Consider the following 18120-nt stretch of genomic DNA (forward strand, 5'->3'; position numbering starts at 1 on the left):
TTGATTTACAGCCTCTGAAATAAAACATGCAGTGTGATCACACCTTTGTAGAGACAATGAGCAGTGAGGGAATGTACCCCATATTCCGTCATGTCTCGTTTTTACACTTCCATGCATTGTGTGGTTTTTGTATGCTGTTGGTTCTGCTTTCTTCCCACCTCCAAGCCTAGCCTATAATGAATTTCATGGGTGTGTTAACTGTAAATGAGCAGTAACTGAGAACATTTAAATTCTTACCTGTTTTGGTCAGGGGAAGAGAGTCAGCTGGGGGAAAAAAAAAAAAGCTGAAGTGTAATATGAAAAACTACAGCATTTTAAGCCTTTTGTTCATATAAGCCAAGCTTTAGAAAAGATGACAGTGAGGGAATGTTCTTTTCATTTGCAGATCCTGGCCATGAGGTTTGATGCCTCATTTTATTGAAGGGAGACACTGGACCTAAATGGCGCAGCATGACTTTGTTCCTGCCTGGCTTAACTTCTCAACGCCACAGTCAACCAAGGTAACATTCAGACAGGTCACCTACAGCTATGACAATAAGGAAAAGCAAAAGTTTGCTCCAGTGTTTTGTTGAACTTAAAATGTTTAATTTTAACTTCTCTTGTGTTTTTAAAGAAGAAAATCTACTTTTGAAAACTTACCAAGGTGAAAATTGGTTTTGTTGTCTTTTTTTCAACAAATATATCCCTTTCGTAGAAAAATTTCAGAAGAGAGTTTTAGAGAAGGAAATCTTTGCATTCAGACGTGGAAGTAGCTCAATATCTCTGCATTGACACTTGAGTGAGATCCCAAGTAGAAAATCATTGAAGAGATGGCCCTAAATCTGTGGGAGTCAAGACTTGAGCTGCCACTTGTTTACAGTTCAGATATAATTTGAGTTTAATTTATGAAAACAACCCTTGGTGAATAGAAGATTAATGATAAGCCCTTGGGCTCTAACTCCAAACTCAGAATTACTCATCAGTTTATTACAACCTTAAAATGAAGGCAGCTTGCCTCTCCCCTTCTTTCTAGAACTGGTTCCAGAAGCAGCTTAGGTTGACCTGCGAAGTTTAATTTAGGACTTTAGCAATTTGTATTACTTGTGCATGGTGATGGAGAAAAACGTCTTATCAGCAAACCAAATCATGATGGACAACATTAATGAACAAGGAAGAATACAGCTTTCACCTCTGTGCTTAAGTATGAGGACACAAAAGTAATTTTGGGATGCTTGATCCGTTTAAAATAAACCTGAATTTTCTATAGATGAGGTAAAATGAAGAGCAAAAGATTCTTTGGAGTCTTATTACTAGAATGTTTAATGCTTAATGTTTTCTACAGCATCGTAGTTGTTTCAGTCCAAAAGTGCTTTGGCTTACTTAAGTACCTCTGAATTTTAGTCACACCGATGGGATCCTCCATTGCTGTCTACTCGTCTGTTTTTAGAGGCAGTGAGTGAATGAGCATATGTGTATTATAGAATATCTTAAATGAATTTTGCAGAAGGTATGCATTTGCAAAGATCACTGGTACGATCAGCGTGTGAGGTTCCCTCTGATTCTGTGTGAGATACATAGATTTGTGTGCCGTTCTGATCAGGTTCACTTGGTTGTTGACATTGTTCGCGAAGCAATGCATATCTGGATGCTATATTGAAAACTGATACAGGAATGTGAGGGTTGGGGTATTTTTAAGTTGGACTGACAAGCTCTTGCAGTCTCCTAAAGAATGCTAAATTCCATCACTTTTTGCTTTCTGCAGTCTCCTGCAGCCACCTTTGAGAAACATGGAGAGCATCTTCCACGGGGAGAGGGCCGCTTTGGAGTGAGCCGTAGGAGACACAACTCTTCTGATGGATTTTTCAATAATGGGCCCCTCCGAACTGCGGGAGGTGAGTGGGAAAGATCAGAATGCAGCCTGAGAGCAAACATTTTGGAGTATTCTATAGAAACAGAAATTCTGCAGAATGAAAACAATATGTTACAAAACTGTACCTTTTCAAAACATCCTACAAGAAACTGTACCATCTCTTCTCTCCTGCCATGTGCTCAGGCCTAAGGGGTTTCTGTGGTATCTGTATGTGCTTTGTGTGGCTTTGTTTGTTTTCCAGTATAATCGCACAGTAGCTTAATAAGCTTGGCCTAGTAGTGCCTTAGTGAACACTGACTTAATAACAAGAAAAACAGCCTGATATTTCCAGTATTCTACACGCTGTGTTGACTTTATTTGCATACTTATCTTCTTTTGTCTAGACTGCTGGCATCAGCCGTCCCTTCTCCGCCATGATTCTGTAGATTCTGGTGTTTCTAAAGGAGCTCATGTTGGGCTTTCTGGCAGTCAGCCTGGCTGGCATGGTCCCTCACGGGGCCATGATGGTGTGAACCAGCGTGGTGGAGGAGGAACTGGAGTTCATCGCCACTGGAATGGCAACTTCCATTCTCGGAAAAGTTCTGCCTTTCAAGAAAAGCTGCCTGTTGAATCCAGGGAGGAGAAGAAGGAAGATAAAGAGCAGTTGCAGTTTGAGGAAGAAGACTTTGTAAGTGTGTAGCTTCTCACTAGAAGTGGCAGCTGTGAGAAGTGGCTTTTCAGATCTCGTTTTTATTAGCATTGATAAGTGGTGAGGATCTAAAGTTGCATTCCATTCCATGTTTGAGGTCAGGACAGATTTAACAAATTATTCCAGTGCTGACAGGATGCTAATTGGTACTCAGAGTCCACAGGACTTGACGACCCATTGGATTATGGGTTTTGGCACATGACTGTGTTTTGCCAGATGGTTATTGTGAACCGAAGACACCATTGTAACACGTAAGCCAGATCTTCAGCGAAACCCATAAGGTGACACTTTGGTCTGCCACAGGACAAGCAGTTGTGCTGACTTTGTGGCTTTGCTTACAAAGCCTTTTTTTTTTTTTTAACGGTACATCTGTTCAGCTTATCTTCAGTCTGCCTGCTGTTCCTGTCTCCTGCATTCTGGTACATGTTGATGTTTCTGATAACCTTCCCAGGCTTGCTCATGACATGTGCTTAGACCTTTTCAACCATCTGTCTTGGATCTTTTGGAATAGTATTTTGTTACTAGAGATGCTTTCCTGTCTTTCTGTTAATCCATGGATTGGGGTTTCTTGAGCCTTTTCTTCCATCAGCATCTCCAGTTCATCAGCTTTATTCTTATCCAGCATTCTGATTCACATGGTATTATAGGTATGATAGTCTATTATATCCTGGCACTGTTTTTACTGGATTATGTTTTGTTTTCCAGACTTTACCAAATAGTACTTGGACCTAAGGCTTTCATCCTTATCCTTCAGCATTCCTTAATGCTCATGCTTTGAGATACTTGTACCTTTTTTGCTTTCTCTTTCCAACTTTTTTTTTTTTTTCCCTCCTGACCCTTGGTGGGGATTTTACTGTTATCAGACTTTGTGTTTTGCATTTTGCATCTTGTTTCTTGCTCGCTCTCTAGGCTTTTCTTGGCCGGTGAAATGAGGCCTATGTCTGCAAGGTTCTGGTAACTCAGTCCCTTCACCTGATGCGATTCCTCTGACTTTATCTTCCATGCTAAACCTATTGCACTCTCCAGTAGTGAGAGTCTCTGGTGAGAGTGTGCACACTTGTGTGCATTATTATCTTGAGCTTTTTGCTCTCTTATTCAGCTTTTCTCTCTGGAAGGGTGATTACAGCTGAAATTGTCTTGGCAGTTTGCTGGCACTGCTTCTGTTCAGGAAGTTAGGAGTTGGAGTGAACGACATGAATGCCACACAGCTGCTTCATGCCAAAATCTAGAGTCTCCTCTGAAATTGCCACAGGAGCTATTTTGCTGTAAGCTGCTAAAGTGCCTGGGGAGTGATTGCATGCTCTTGTTCAGCTGCTTCTGCTGGGAGTGGTACTCTGCATCACAGGGTGGTTAACACCTGGAGAGCAGTAATAAAGCTTGCATGTAGATCTCTGTTGATCTGATTTCTCAAAGTTACTACAACTCAGAATTTCTAAAAGCTTGTTCTCAAGACTGTCAAAAGCCTGTTGAAGTGCAGGAAGTTATGGTAACGATTGTTATTGTGTGCTATTGTAGTCTATCTTGTTCTAAGTCATTCTTCCACGTACTTATTCATTCTCTTCTTCAGTGCTTTGAGTGCTTTTCTCCAACTACACAGCTGTTCATTCTGTAATTATTTCCCCCAATATTTTTTAAGGTGATAATACCACACTGTCTAGCATCAAGCTTTGCTAAATAACTCCTGCTTTGTCTTTGCTGTAGTGATGAAACTAATGTGTACTGTGGTCAAGTACAGAGCTGTTAGGCTTGTGTGGCTGATGACAGCAACACTGTTCTCGAAGCATCTGCAGAACAGGCTGCCAATCTAAGTTCTCCTGTGGTGTGAGCACCCTTGCTATAAAACTGACCTGTAACTAAAAAATGAAGCACTGAAACAGAGGAATTTCTAGAATCCAAGGCAGGAATTTATGCTATGGTGTGACGTTTTTCCTTATTCTTATAGAACAGGAATGCCTGCTATTTCAGAAGCTCATTATTAAAGACTTATGCTGTCACCATAGTAACTAACATGTGAAGAATGCATTAAAAAATGGAAAAAGATTACTTTATTTTGAACTGAAGTTATTTGGGACGGGGGAAGAGGAATAGCTAATCGGGAGCAGTTGTCATTGAATGTTTAGATTTTTTGTACTCCGATTTGAGGTTGGATGCATCCATAATTGTTCCACTACAGTGAATTATGGTAGTGAGTATGCAGAGAGCATTGAGTCTGCATGCACTTTTGTCCTGAGAAGTGGACTCCTGAAGCTTAACATATATTTATATGTAGCTTTTCTGTTAGTAAATGTATATATATCCATACCTCTATGTAAGGAATCTAGCGTTGCTTGGGGGGTGGGGTGTTTATTGGTTAATGCATAATTGTATAAAAATATTTGGGAAGTGAGACCAGGTCCTTCATGTACCTGATTTGGATTCTGGTTTGTATTCTGAGCTGCTGATACCTAAATCTTTTGTGTGTGTGTTGGTTGGTGGAACTACTTAATCATGCAGTAGAAGACTAAAGGGCCTATTCTGAGGCTTCTGATAGTTCTGTTGGAAATAGAGCAGAAGTCAAGGAGAATACAAACTTGGGTTTTAGATCTCTTGTGACAAAGTACTCTTTTCTAATTCAGGTGCTCTTCAGAGAAATCTACGTGGACTCTGGGTTCCTAGAAGCATAATGTTATGTTAATACGAGGGGCTTTTGTTATATGTATTACAATGATGCACTCATTTGCATTGTCTTTTTACAGCCATCTTTGAATCCAGAAGCTGGAAGACACAACAACCAGAACAAACCTTTAGGAACACCTTCTGGAGTATGGGGTAGGTAAAGGTATTTACATCGCTGTGCAGAATGCTGGTGATGTAACCAATGTTTAAATTTAGCTTTTCCACTCAAAAAGATTTCATAGACTTAAGTGAAGCAGACAGTTTGCAGTTTCCTCTCATTTGTTGTTTTCCTTCCCCAGTCATCACTAATCTCTTTGCCTTTTTGTCTGCTTGAAACTGTGCCTGTCTTGTCATAAAAAACTGCTAGTGGCAGTCATGTCTCTGTTCTGTGTTTGCTTCCTGCATTATCGCAGTTAGTTTTACACAGACATCACTTGAAGATCAGAGCAGACTTGAGTGAATTAGACACTAGTTCCTGGCTTGTGATTTTCATATTGTGTATACAGCAAAACTGTCATAATTGTATTTTGGATTTAATTAATTTTAAAAAAAAACAAAACAAAACAACTCAGTATGGCTTTGCTTTTGATTCTGATGTATGTGGAATCAAATAAAAATGAGTGAAACAAGGTATCAGTTCCAGCTACTAAATACAGGTCCGTTAATTGCTAGTTAAGATGTAGCTAGGTTAGTTGGGTCAGGTACTGTAAACACTACAAGTAGAAAAAAAATTCAAAACCACATCCTGCTGTGGTATCAGATTGTATTTGTTTTGTATGTCCTGCAAATGTGTTGATTTGGCCTAAGAAATTTTAATTGCGCTTGTTTGTCGAAGCACTCTGTCTTTTGAGGTATACGTTTTGCAAAATGTTTCTGCTTTCTTAGGGAGTTAACAAAGCTGATTCGTGGCTGCTCAAAAAAGTGCTACTATCAGTTCTGTTTCCTGAGGTACGATAGAAGGCTGTTAGCTGATGTCACTGTAGGATGAAGGGAGCTGTCATGGTTAAATGAAAAAAGATTGAACTTTGACTTCCTTACCCAGTGTCTTTGCTCAAAGCTGAAACGAAAGAACAGCTGATAGCAGTTTCAGAATCGGATGTGTAGTGTGTAGGATTGAGGGGGGAGAAACTGGAGCGATATATTGAAGCTGTTATGAAACTGAACATTTGCATTTCAGAATGTTTCTTGTTTTATTTTTACAGAAAACCCCCCTAGTGCCAAGCAACCTACCAAGATGCTGGTCATCAAAAAGGTTTCAAAAGAGGATCCTGCTGCCGCCTTCTCAGCTGCATTTACATCACCTGTTTCTCACCTGGCAAATGGCAACAAAGCCACGACCATTGTCCCAAGTGTCTACAAAAATCTGGTTCCTAAACCTGCAGCTCCTCCTTCCAAGGTACAGGGGTTTCCAAACAAGTTAGTGAACCACGGATCAAGGGAGAGCTCTCTGTCTTGTCAGGGGAATCAACCCCTAACAAACAGCAGGAGTTGGAATCCAGTGGTTTCTGGGGTAGTGGCCTTTCACAGTAGAGATCTGGACTGCTAAAATTGTTATTGTTCCTGTTAAAACACCATTTGGTCTTCTCCATACAGAGAAGTAACCTCTTTTCTGACTGCGCTAATGCCTGTTTGAATGGGGTGTGCTCTTCTGCATTAGACAAATCTTTATCTTAATTAGACAAAACAAGCAGTGCTGGAGAGGTGGAATGTGTGCCACGATGTGCTCAAATGGTTCATGTGACTGCCTTGAAAAATCTTTATTGGGTTACAATACTTTGATGTGTTTAAAACACAATTGAGGCTAAGATCAGATTAGATTGTAACATCCTGCAATTTAGCTCTAATTTAGTTGAGCCTCAAAGACAACCTGGAGAAGGAATGGGGTTTGTGCTGTAAATCTTTTAGTGAAAGAAATATAGGAGTTTAGTAAGTTTTTTTGTTTCTGAGTTCTAGGGTTTATCTTGCCCACTGTTGCAGAGGATCTACATGTATAGATGCCCTAGAAACTTTGTAGGAGTAATAGTTAAAGTACTTAAGAAGCTGAAGAAAATTGTTAGTTAGGTTGTTCTTTAAAAAGGTGTCCAAATACTTTGAGTCTTAAAACTTATTACTAATGCCGGCTGTGACATTCCAACAAGATCTTCTCTATAATTAGAGTAGATTGGTATTATGCATTTCAAAGATAAAAGTGAAATAGGAAGGATTAATAACTTTTTGTGGAAGAAAGCAAAGTTGGAGCTTCTTTTCCTTTCTTAAGTTTCTCTTAAGTCAAACCAAATTCTGCCAAGTACAGGAAAAACTTGAATAGCTCCATTTATTATCAAATGATCCTATTATAAAACTTTAATTTGAAAAACAATTTCCTTTTTGATAAGATGTGATAAATGAGCCTATTGGAAAGGCTCTTAATATGAGTTGTGTGTTCCACGTACAGTTTTCAGTCCATATGCTTATTTGTTTAGAGTAGTTAAACACAATGGAATCTCTGATGGATCAGGAGCCTCTTCTGGCTTTTTTTTTTGCTTGTGCAGCTTGATTGATGTATGTGTGTGTGTACAGTTTCATCTGGGTGTAGTCTGGATGTTTTGAATGGGCTTTGAAACAAAAAGCCAAAGGTACAGTTTCTGTCCAGACTGTTTGGTTGTCTTTTTGATGCTTCAAAGTAAACAGAAATGCAGTGAACAGGAATGCATTACAGGTTTTTTGTCTTAGCTGCTCTTGTGTGCAGCAATAACTTGTGAGGTCTCAAAATTTTTGCTGTACCAACTGTAGAGATTAAAATGCACTTCTTAAAGCAATTACACTTCCGTTGTTACTGCTGGTCATGTATACCTGTTACTTGAAATTGTAGAATTTCAACATAAAAATGTTCTTAGCTATTATTCCTTGCTGGGCATTTTCCGTTGCATTTGTTTTGGCAACTTCTAAAGCCCATAGTTGTGGGGTTTTCATTCATTCTGTCTGGAAGAGCTGCTCTCAAAGCTTTTCCTAACTCTGTTCTGAAGTTAGGCTCTTAAGTTTTGATTCTTTAGATAAAACAAAAAAAAAAAAATGGTAGTCAGTGCTCACAGTTGGAAAAATACTTTGATTTTATAGATAACTTGAAAAATTTTCATCTCTCTAAGACGGCCTTGTGACTGCAATATGGAAGTTCAGCTTAAATGAAAAATAATGTTAGGGTTTCCTTGTTAGCTTGTTTAGCTTGTTACATAGCTCTCATTTGCATTCCAGATTGTGTATCTAGATTTAAATTGGAGATTATGGCAGTATTTGGCGGTAGCTGCTGAAGTTCCTTATAATTAAGTATTTGGTAGGCCTGGATTACACCTGGATTCATACCTCAGGTATTGGAGCATTCATGACGTATAAAATGCTGTTTGACTAGTGGAGAAGATACTGATTTTAGATACGTAGCCCAAGATCAGTCACATTAAGCAGGATATAAATATGTACTTAGTGATTTCAATATTAAATTTAACGTGCGTACAAATTGGCATGGGGGGGTTGGGACTGTTGGGGGAGCAGCGCCTCCACAGCAGTAGGGACTGCAGTAGGGAAGAGTTGTCTGCTGGTGGCAACAGGCTTTTGTAAATGAATTTCATTAGCAAAGCTAAAAAGTGGGAGATCTGCAGATTCTCAGCCAGAGAAACTGTTCACATAATGCTTTTTTTTTTTTATTTAAAGGTACAGACAAAGCAGCTGTCGTAGGAAGCAGATTCTGAAGGCTCTAGAATTGCAGTGCGTTAAGTAGCAGAGAGGTCAGAACGTTCCTTTTGACAGTCAGGAATGGTGGAAAGCTGTCACAGCCAAACTGAATGAGAAATGTTTTTGTTAAGTTGTACCATTTTTTCTTGGCTAATTAAGATGGGTAATTGTTCCCAGTTAAGCAATCCATGAAGGTTTGGTCATCTGTAAACTATTCCTATTGATACTTGTCTCCAGTTATTTTGCTGGATGTAGGAGTCCATCTTTGGGATTTGTCTGAGCTGCCCCTTCGTGGAAGCTGGGAGAACAACAATCAGCCGAGAGCTGGGTGTCTGACCAGTGCGAGCACTGGGTCTGCGGAGAAAAACTTTTTGTTGAAGCAATTCTATGCCCTGATTTTAGTACCAGGCAATATTGCACAGATCAGGATACTTTCTGGGTTTGAAAGGAATGTTTGGAATGCATGGTGTGAATGCCGAATAGTCCATTTGATGATGTGGACTGCTTTTCTTTTTAAGTTGGAGTGAAGAGTAATGCTGACAGCCTCCCTTGCTGATTTATTTATCTTAAAAATGGATAAAATAACCCAATGGAGAGTGAGAACATGCTGAAATAATGGATTCTGCTCTCATTGCTTGCAGAGTGCAAGATCTGTCACCTTGCTTAATTAAGAAAATCCCACTTGTGAGTTATTTTGCCAGTGACTTGAAGCTGGCTTCAGAAGCCTAATGAGTCAAAAGAACCAGTGTCTGTTAATGCTCTGACACGAGTATTTCTCGTGCTGCTTGATACAAGTTTCTTGTTAGGATCACTTTTGTAAATACTGTCACTTGACAGTGTTTGGCCTTGGTTGATAAGAGAGGCTCAAGAATAATATTCCAAGTAACAAAAGTTTATCTTGAAGTCTTTCTTTTCAGCCAAATTGCCAGTGTATTTGAAGGGATCCTGTAGAGAGTATCCAGAACAAAACAGCGAGTGCTCCTGCACTTTAATGATCTGGCTGTTCTTTCTTCTTTCTTCTTTTTTAATTTCTGTTGGTGGTGCTTGATCAGTGCAATGATGGACACTTTCAAGGCCATAGGAAATAAATAATTTGCATTCTCAGTCTGGACAGAATTCTTCCTCAGTGTGCTTCTTCCTTGCACAGGGGAGATTCCTGTCAGGCGATACAGACCTGTTCTTTGTGGCATACAAAGTTCCCATATGAAATGTGAATTTAATTGGGATTTTTCACTTCCCCTCTGTGGCCAGCTGTAAGATGCATTGCGTTACTCAGTGGTGACTCCAGTTAATGAAGAACAGTGCTGGATTTTCTTTGAGCTCTAGCAGTGTTTCACTGGAGGGTGGTGCCCACGAAGCAGAATTGTGTGCGGTTTTGGGAAAACAGACAATGGTGAGGGAAAAAAATTAGTGTCGAGGTAAACTTTTTTAAATGGTTCTTGAAGAGGGAGGAAACAAAATACGCGCAACAGCCAACATAATATTTGTTTTACTACTTGCAAGCAAGCCCTTCTTGTGCCTTGCCACTTACTGTCCAGTATTCTGTGCTCTCTCCAATATAGCCAAGTCCATGGAAAGCCAACAGAAGTGAACATAAAGCAGGCTCGCTTTCCTCCAGCCGTGACTCTGCCTTTACCAGTCCAGTGTCTGTAACCAAACCAGCGGTACTGGCAAGTAGCTCAGTCCTCACCTCTCCCAAAGAGGTAAGGGTTTGGATTTGGGGAGAGGGCGGGAACTTCTGTCATTATGGCTTACTATGGCTTACACCTAAGGTCCTCTCTGCCCATGGTGCACCTGCCCTTGTGTCCTTGAGGAATGACTCACTTGCGCATTCTTAGCGTGTTTTGCCACATCTAATATACGATAAGAAATAAAGATGTGGTTTACTTGGATATAAAGCTATTGCTGTTTGTCCAAATGTGCTAGAATTTCCCTCCAATATAAAAAGTAACAATGCTTTAAATAGTGTTGCTTAACTAGACCTGTATAGACTTGGCGTTATCAGGGTGCAGATACCAATAACTGATATGAACAGATAAGTAAACTGTTTCCCGTGGTGTTCTTTAATGTGGGGAAAAGAAGGGGAAGGATGGTGATCTGCCTCGTTTTGTTTCTCTAGGAGAGCAGCAGCACAAGCAGTGAGTGAGGTCTGAGAGGGCTGACGGGGCTTAATGTGTCTTTAGCTGCAGAGTCTGATTTTAATTTTGGTGGTGTTAGGAGTTGAGGTGGAAACTAACTTGCCTCTGCTTTTGATCTGAAGTAACAAGAGAATGCCCTGCATATAAATCTGTTAATATTTCAGCAGTAACTGTGACAAAACACATTTTGGTCAGCATTTTTGTGCATCACTTTATAGCTTATATGCAAAATGCTGGTTTGGGACTTGAAATTCTGCAAAGCTTAATAGAGAAGTGACACTGAATAACTTTTCTCCTCTGCTTCTGGGAGTCAAATTTCAGCAGGCTTGTAAAAAGAACAAAAGTAAAACACTAAGTGGCTTATTCAGATAATTTGTGAATTGAATGTTTGTGTTTCAAGTAAAACTATGTATTTTCTAGTTGTGCGTTTATCTCTTCCCTTTGCAGATCTTACTTCTAAAATAAGGCTTTGTCATTTTTATGGTTCTCTGCTTCGCAGGCTTTACTTTGCAACAGCCCGTGCTTTTCTGCTTCACCTACTGCTGAGTTTAAAAGCAGTCATTAAAAGCAATAGTTAATAAGCAAGCAACTCTTACTTTGACAGATAGATCTTACACTTTACCGCTGTCCCTTACCTTGCTTTTGTCTGTCCTTCCTGTGAGCTACTAACAGTTTTACTTTTTGTGTAATGCACAGCAGAGAATGGAAACCTTTTTGGCATAAACATGTAAACTTAAATAGTTTTTCACCTCCAGATAGATACGAAGAGGGGTATTCATGAGGGGCATTGACTTTATACACTTTATAGCATACGGTAGTAGCATATTCCCCATACCTTCTGCCATCCAATGGTCTTGCCTGAAACTGTAGTCAGCAAAACTATCTGGTACTAATCTTGACAGCAGGAGTAGGCAGAATGGAGGTGGAATTGAATTCCCTTTCAGCACTCTGAAAGCCTTAGCTGTAACTGTAGAAATTAGGTTTTGGTACCTCAGCAGTTCTGTGTAGTGCCATCTAGCAAAGAGCTCCAGTCCTTTAGTGGAGTATTCCAAATTACCAGAAGACACCTAATTTTGTGACCTTTGTCCATTATTACCACATTGAGAGCTTTAATTTCAGTACTGTGCTAGCTTTTTATTCTCATATTCAGTCACTTACGTCTGTTGCCATTGCTGATTTGTCCCTTATTGTGTTGAATTAGGCAAAATCTGAAACAGCCACCTGAGAAATGTTTACTGTAAGACATTATGTTCAGCACACGCTTCCCTGAAAGCCATTATTGCATGCCAGTGTTTCATGTGCAACAGGCATCAGAAATAAAAAGTAGCAGTTGCTGCCTTGTATTTGTTTAGCTAAATATTTTGGTTTCCTAGATCTTTGCTCAGAGCATTGTATGATAAAAATGTGTTGCGAAGATTTGTTTTGAAGAGCCTGGATTTGCAGCGTCCCCACCTTAGCTTAAAAAAGGGGGGAGGGAGGAGAAAAACACTACAGGTTTTAGGAAATGTTACTGTATTAATATTGAGCATAAAACCAGATGCAAGTAAGTGAAAGGAAATAATAGTTTTGCATTCAAGATTGTAGTGTCAGATATCCATATTAACAACTAAATTCCTTCTTAGGATAGCTATGCATGAACCTCATATATGAGCAGAGGGTTAAGATATTGGGAACTTTCACGTAACATATTCTTAGATTTCTTTTGCATGTCCAATCAAAATGATGGAACAGATTAAGTTGAAAGCTCATCTTGTTCAGTAGTTTTTATTGCAGTATCATGGCTGGAGTGCTAGTGTGCAAACTGTTGTGCCTTGTTCACGAATTCAAGATGATTAAGAAAGCTTAAACAGTGCGGAAGAGCATGGGAGGTTACCTTGGGTTCATGAATTGAACTAAGCAGATTTCTCACAGGCTCCAGGCTTGTGTCTGGCTCCACACCGACCCGTCTGGGCTGTGACTGTATGTAGCAAGGGACTGGCAGCGTGCTCTCAAGGGGCGAATACTGAGGCCGTTTCTACTTATTTCACATCTAGTTGTGGTTAGTTATAGGTGTCACCACTCCCTGAAAGGAAAGTCCCACCTTATAGCTTAATTTCCAGGCAGACTGACTCTGTCCAGATGCAAATTTGAACTGAGCCTCATCTCCTTATTTTTTTCTTAATTTTTGTACGGTGAGAGTCTTGTGTGAAGTTCTCTGCTGTAATATTCTGTGGTAGGTTCCAACGTTGATTAAGAGATTTACGTTGCCAAGGAACAAAATAAATGTATTTGTGGCCATGCCAATTGGCTTCTAGGGGAAGAAAACATTGAGTCGATAATGCTAAGTGGGAGAACAGTGTGCTGGTAGGCAAAGCAGTGAATGTGCAACACCGGTCAGTATTTTGATGGGAATTTGACAGCACAGTTTTTTCAAGGGGTTAAGAGGCTGCCCAAGAACCAGTAGGTGTTTGAAAGGTGTAATCACCCTGAACAGGACCTCATCTCTGCAGCAATACAGCTTGAATGTCTCTAATATTCTACTTTCCTGGTCTAGAGTCCTTCTAGCACCACCCCTCCCATCGAGATCTGCTCTTCACGCTTGACAAAGCTGATGCGCCGTACCACTGATAAAAAGAGCGAATTCCTGAAGGCACTGAAAGATGATAGGAACGGGGAGATAACAGAGAACAGAGAATGTGACAAGCTGGATGATGTAAGATCACTGTCCTTGCTGTATATATGATCACTTTCTGTTTAAGGAGTTGGGTGCTGCAAAAAACAGAGCAGTGTGTGTAACACAGGCTCTGGAGGAGGTAAGGAATGACTTCCATTTGTTTGGCACATGTGCCAGCAGAGGTAGTACACAGCACTGTGAGAAAGGGAGATGCATAACATGATGAAATGCAAACAGATAAGTAATAAATGAGGTGGAAGGGAAGGTCACTGATGGTGAAGGTAATCTAGATTTTTGCAGGGATTCTATAAGGGGTGGAATGATACCGTACTTTAACATCTTGAATTGCTTTCAAACCTTCCTGTCAAACTGCATCCACGGAGAAGTTGAATTTAGTGCTTGTGAAATGTGAGAGATAGTGGCTTGAGCCTTAGAGGCTTGGGCCTCTACATGCATGAGTCTGTGGCTAAATGGGTGTGTAAAGGTCTTACTTGAGAGTATTTCATTCTCATAGTTCTTTTATTCTCACTCTGAAGACACTGATGATGCCTTTGTGATGCCAGCACTTACTCGTTGGCTCAGAAGTGCCATCCACAAAGTATCGTTGATATTGTGCTGTCTTGTCACAGCCAGGTAGAAGTTGCTTTCAACCATTTATCAGTCCAGGCTCTATAAAAAAACACAGACTCAAGGTGAAAGCCATTACTTCCAAAAGCTTGAACTTGGAAGTGTGCTATTGGCACAGTCTGTGCAACTACACTTTGATACTTTTGTTTTCCTTTAGATGGAAAGCAACAGCACACCAGAACCAAAGGAAAACTGGGAAGAGAACTGCCATCAGAATGGCCTTTCTCTCCCTTTGCCGGAGGAGGGAGAAAACCTCTCTCATTCATTGGAAGCAGAACACAGGTGAGTAAATGACAAAAAAAAAAGTATCTGGAGTAAAGGAGGGCAAGTCCTTGGACTGTGTGAGGAGAAGAAAACTATTTCAAAGAGGAGACTCTGGGAAGCAGCAGCAACTTTGTGTGTACTGAGCTAGAAGTGTGTGGGCTTCATGACTGGTGCGGGACTGGGTGGAGTCCTATTGAAAATAAAACAAGGCACTAATGACAGCTGAGCCAAGACTTTGCCAAGGTGTATAATTAAATTCCTGTGCTTCTCTAGTGCCACATCCGTGTGTGTTAGTGCTGCCTAGATATTTACCTGCCCACACCAGGAGTGAACGCAAACCTAGTGTGATTCTGGTTAATTTACAATCAGGTGTCCTAGTCTGAAGACTGAAGGTACACCCGCGTGGGCACACACCACTTTGTCTGCACTTACAAGACTCCAGTGCTGCTTTAAATGCTGTAAAAGTCAGGGAGAGCTAAGAGAATATTTACCTGCTATCTCAGCTTGTGTCTCTCTTCAGTGAGTAAGCAGTTTCTGAGCATCTGATCTGAGTAGATAGTAAGCTACAGGAGAATCCCAGGCTGCAATACTGGTTGGATTGCCTCCTGCCCTCCTTCGGTGTCCTTGGGTAGAACTTCAAATTTGCTTTCCTTCTGCCAGACTGGTTGTTTACCCATTGAGCAGGACTGCTGATGATTAAATATTTGTAAAAGACATTGAGTATGAAAAACATTGGGTAAACACAAAGCACCGTTGAAGTGATCTCTCCTATAGAAGATTCCCTGGTGGATTGAGAGTGATTTAATACAAAACCTTGTGCTTCATGGACAAAATGTTTTCTCCTTTGCCGTTGTTCCCTTGTTTTATTTCCTGTGCCCCTTTTATTTTTCTCCACAAATCAGGTTATTGAAAGAAATGGGATGGCAGGAATATCCTGAAAATGATGAGAACTACCTTCCCCTCACAGAGGATGAGCTCAAAGAGTTCCAAATTAAATCAGAGCAGGTACGTTCCCAGCTCTTGCCGCTTATGACCACTCTTCTTCCTCTCCCTTCTCATGCAAAAGTCTTCTGTGGTGTAATTATTAAGGAATACAGGGAATTGAAGTGAGATTATAGTGCAACTGATGACAGTGTTATCTGTGCAGAGCATGTGTGCGCAGTTAAATCTACAGTTTGTGTCTGCAGACAGTTACTGTGACAGTTACTCTGCGCATTTGCTTGTTTTAAAACTTGCTTTCATTCCTACAGCGAAGAAGAAATGGATTTGGGAAGAACGGATTTCTTCAGGGCCGCAGCTCCAGCCTGTTGTTCCACTGGAGAAGCACTTTTAAGACAAAGATTGAGGACTCAGACACAGAAACTAGTAGCAGCGAAACGTCAGATGACGATGCCTGAAAGTGGGCACAAGAAAATTAAAATAAATAAAACCAACCCAATAAACTCAGTTCATAGTTCAACACGTGTTTGGGGTTGTATAAACTAAACAGAGTTTATTCTGTCTCCAGTCTGTTCAGTTTTTTCTTCTGTTGTTGATACTTCATGCACAAGGGAAATAATTGTATCCCAAAGAAGAGAGAAATTGGCTTCTTTAGCTTTTTCTTTTGGTTTTGCCCTAATGCTTAATAGAAGTTTGTGCAGCTAGCAAGTTTTGACAGAAATCCCTTGTGGGGCAGTGCACAAGTTCAGTCTTGTGAGTGGGATCCAAGTGGCTGACTGATCTTTGCAACAACAAGCTTCTAACAGTGCCGCCCGCATTACACGATGTCGTGCGGTATCAGTGTGCTAAAACAATCATTGTCAATGACAAAATGGCTATTGAAGTTCTAATTATGTTAAATTAATGCTAATAACATGGATTTTTTATTTTATTCTATTTTTTTTTTGGCGGCTCGGGGAGCTTCATCACTTAACCAGGCGTTTGTGGTTTTCTTTTTTTGGGTACAGCTGTAAAATATTTGGATATAGGAATTGTTTGTGTTCTTCTTCTTGCAGCCTTGATATTCAGGGTGGATTGTAAAATATAAATTTTTTGTGAGATTTCAAAGATTAAGATTATTTTGATAACATTATTTACAGATTTAAAAAAGTGACTATCACATTGAGTCTGTATGAGGGGGAAAAACTACTGCATCAAAATAACTAACTTGGAATAAATATTTTGCATCAGTTTGCCAATTCTAATTGTCTTTCTTATGTGAGAGAAGCTTTCCTCTAAAGGGACCTGCAACCTTGGGGGTTTAATAGCACTGGGGATAAATCGTTTCTTCTCCCGCTGTATTTTTCCACTTGGCAAACATTGCTGTAGCGCTCAGGCTGCAGGAGCTAGACTCTTCCTTTAAGAAGGGAGAGGCGAAACAATGGGAAGATGACAGCACGGGTTTGGTGTTTTAAAAACTAGAAATGAAAGAAAATAATTCAAATTCTCTTCTGCTCAAGCAGTTGGCTTCTTTTTTTTTCCGCTTCATACAAAACGGTGAAGCTCGACCGGTCAGTGTCACTTGTTCCTAGTGCAATGCTGCTGTTCATGTTCACACCGTGGCAAGGGAATGTCTGGATCCAAAGCTGTTTTCATTGAAATCTTTTTTAAAAATTCATGAAAACATTTCTATTAGATTAAAGAGGATTTTACAAACAACTCAGTTGTGGCCTAAGCTATTTCAGTGTCTGTTCAAAGTTCAGCTTGTACACAAATGTTTTGGATTGGAAAGCTTGGTGTGGTTGTGCAGTGGTTGCAAGTGGGTTGGATGGAACTGTGCATTGAGTATGAAATCCTGGTCTCGCTGACCTGGAGGGGTTTTGCTTGGGATCTTTTTAATGCACTCCTGACCAGGTGTGGAGAGGACAGATGTGCGATGGAGTTAGTGTTTAGCCATTGGTCTTTGCACATGGGCTCCAGGGCATGCTCTGCGGCACCAGGGCTTCCTCTGTTGTCTGTGGTCTGGGTTTGCACTGGTGCTCGGAGCCCTGTGCTCGGGAGCCATGAGGTTCTTCATCGTTGGAAGCCAGGCTCCAGTTGCCGTGTCGCTCTGGGAAGCGCTTAGTCTCTGTAAGACGTCTCACAGATCATCTTGTTCCTTTTGAAGGTCCTGCTACTCTGGTCCTATCAAACATGACTTTTGTTCGGGAAGGTTTGTCCATTTTTTAAAACTTTAACTTCCTATCTGCATTGAAGTGACAAATTATGCGTTGTTGTTAAGAAATGGGATAAGTTTAACAAGTCCTTTGCATCCATTCCATGCTGATGGTCTCTTGTAATGGGCGAACTGGGTTGCTGAACAATTCCTGTCTGGGGTGAAGAACTTGCCTGGGGAGGAGGGACGGCAAAGCAGGAGCAGGACATGATCTGAGAGCACCTCGTGTTGTATCTTCCTTCAATGTCTGTGCCCCAGCACTCTTGAGGGGATTGTGCATGATTTAAACATCAGTGGAACCTTTTGAGGCCTCTGGAGAGGACAAATCCCTCTAAGTCCCGCAGTGGCTTTGTCCTGAGCGCAGTCCTGGTTGTTTGGAATGGGGGTGAAGTGGGAGGAGGCCCTGCA

General features: G+C 40.6%; 1 protein-coding gene across 1 annotated transcript in view; it reads left to right on the forward strand.

Moving 5' to 3' along the window:
- Positions 1-17182, forward strand: part of GPBP1L1 (GC-rich promoter binding protein 1 like 1) — a 34039-nt gene extending 16857 nt beyond the window's left edge. Inside the window, exons 3-12 of the mRNA XM_054072877.1 lie at positions 386-500; positions 1742-1871; positions 2233-2516; positions 5273-5345; positions 6395-6588; positions 10460-10600; positions 13569-13727; positions 14473-14597; positions 15482-15584; positions 15830-17182. Of these exons, the coding sequence (XP_053928852.1) occupies positions 441-500; positions 1742-1871; positions 2233-2516; positions 5273-5345; positions 6395-6588; positions 10460-10600; positions 13569-13727; positions 14473-14597; positions 15482-15584; positions 15830-15976 (1416 nt within the window). The 5' untranslated portion in view covers positions 386-440 and the 3' untranslated portion in view covers positions 15977-17182. The remainder of the gene's footprint in view (positions 1-385; positions 501-1741; positions 1872-2232; positions 2517-5272; positions 5346-6394; positions 6589-10459; positions 10601-13568; positions 13728-14472; positions 14598-15481; positions 15585-15829) is intronic.
- The last annotated feature ends 938 nt before the right edge of the window (positions 17183-18120 follow it).

This window comes from Cuculus canorus, chromosome 8, assembly GCF_017976375.1.
Source record: "Cuculus canorus isolate bCucCan1 chromosome 8, bCucCan1.pri, whole genome shotgun sequence".
In the NCBI taxonomy this organism is placed as follows: domain Eukaryota; kingdom Metazoa; phylum Chordata; class Aves; order Cuculiformes; family Cuculidae; genus Cuculus; species Cuculus canorus.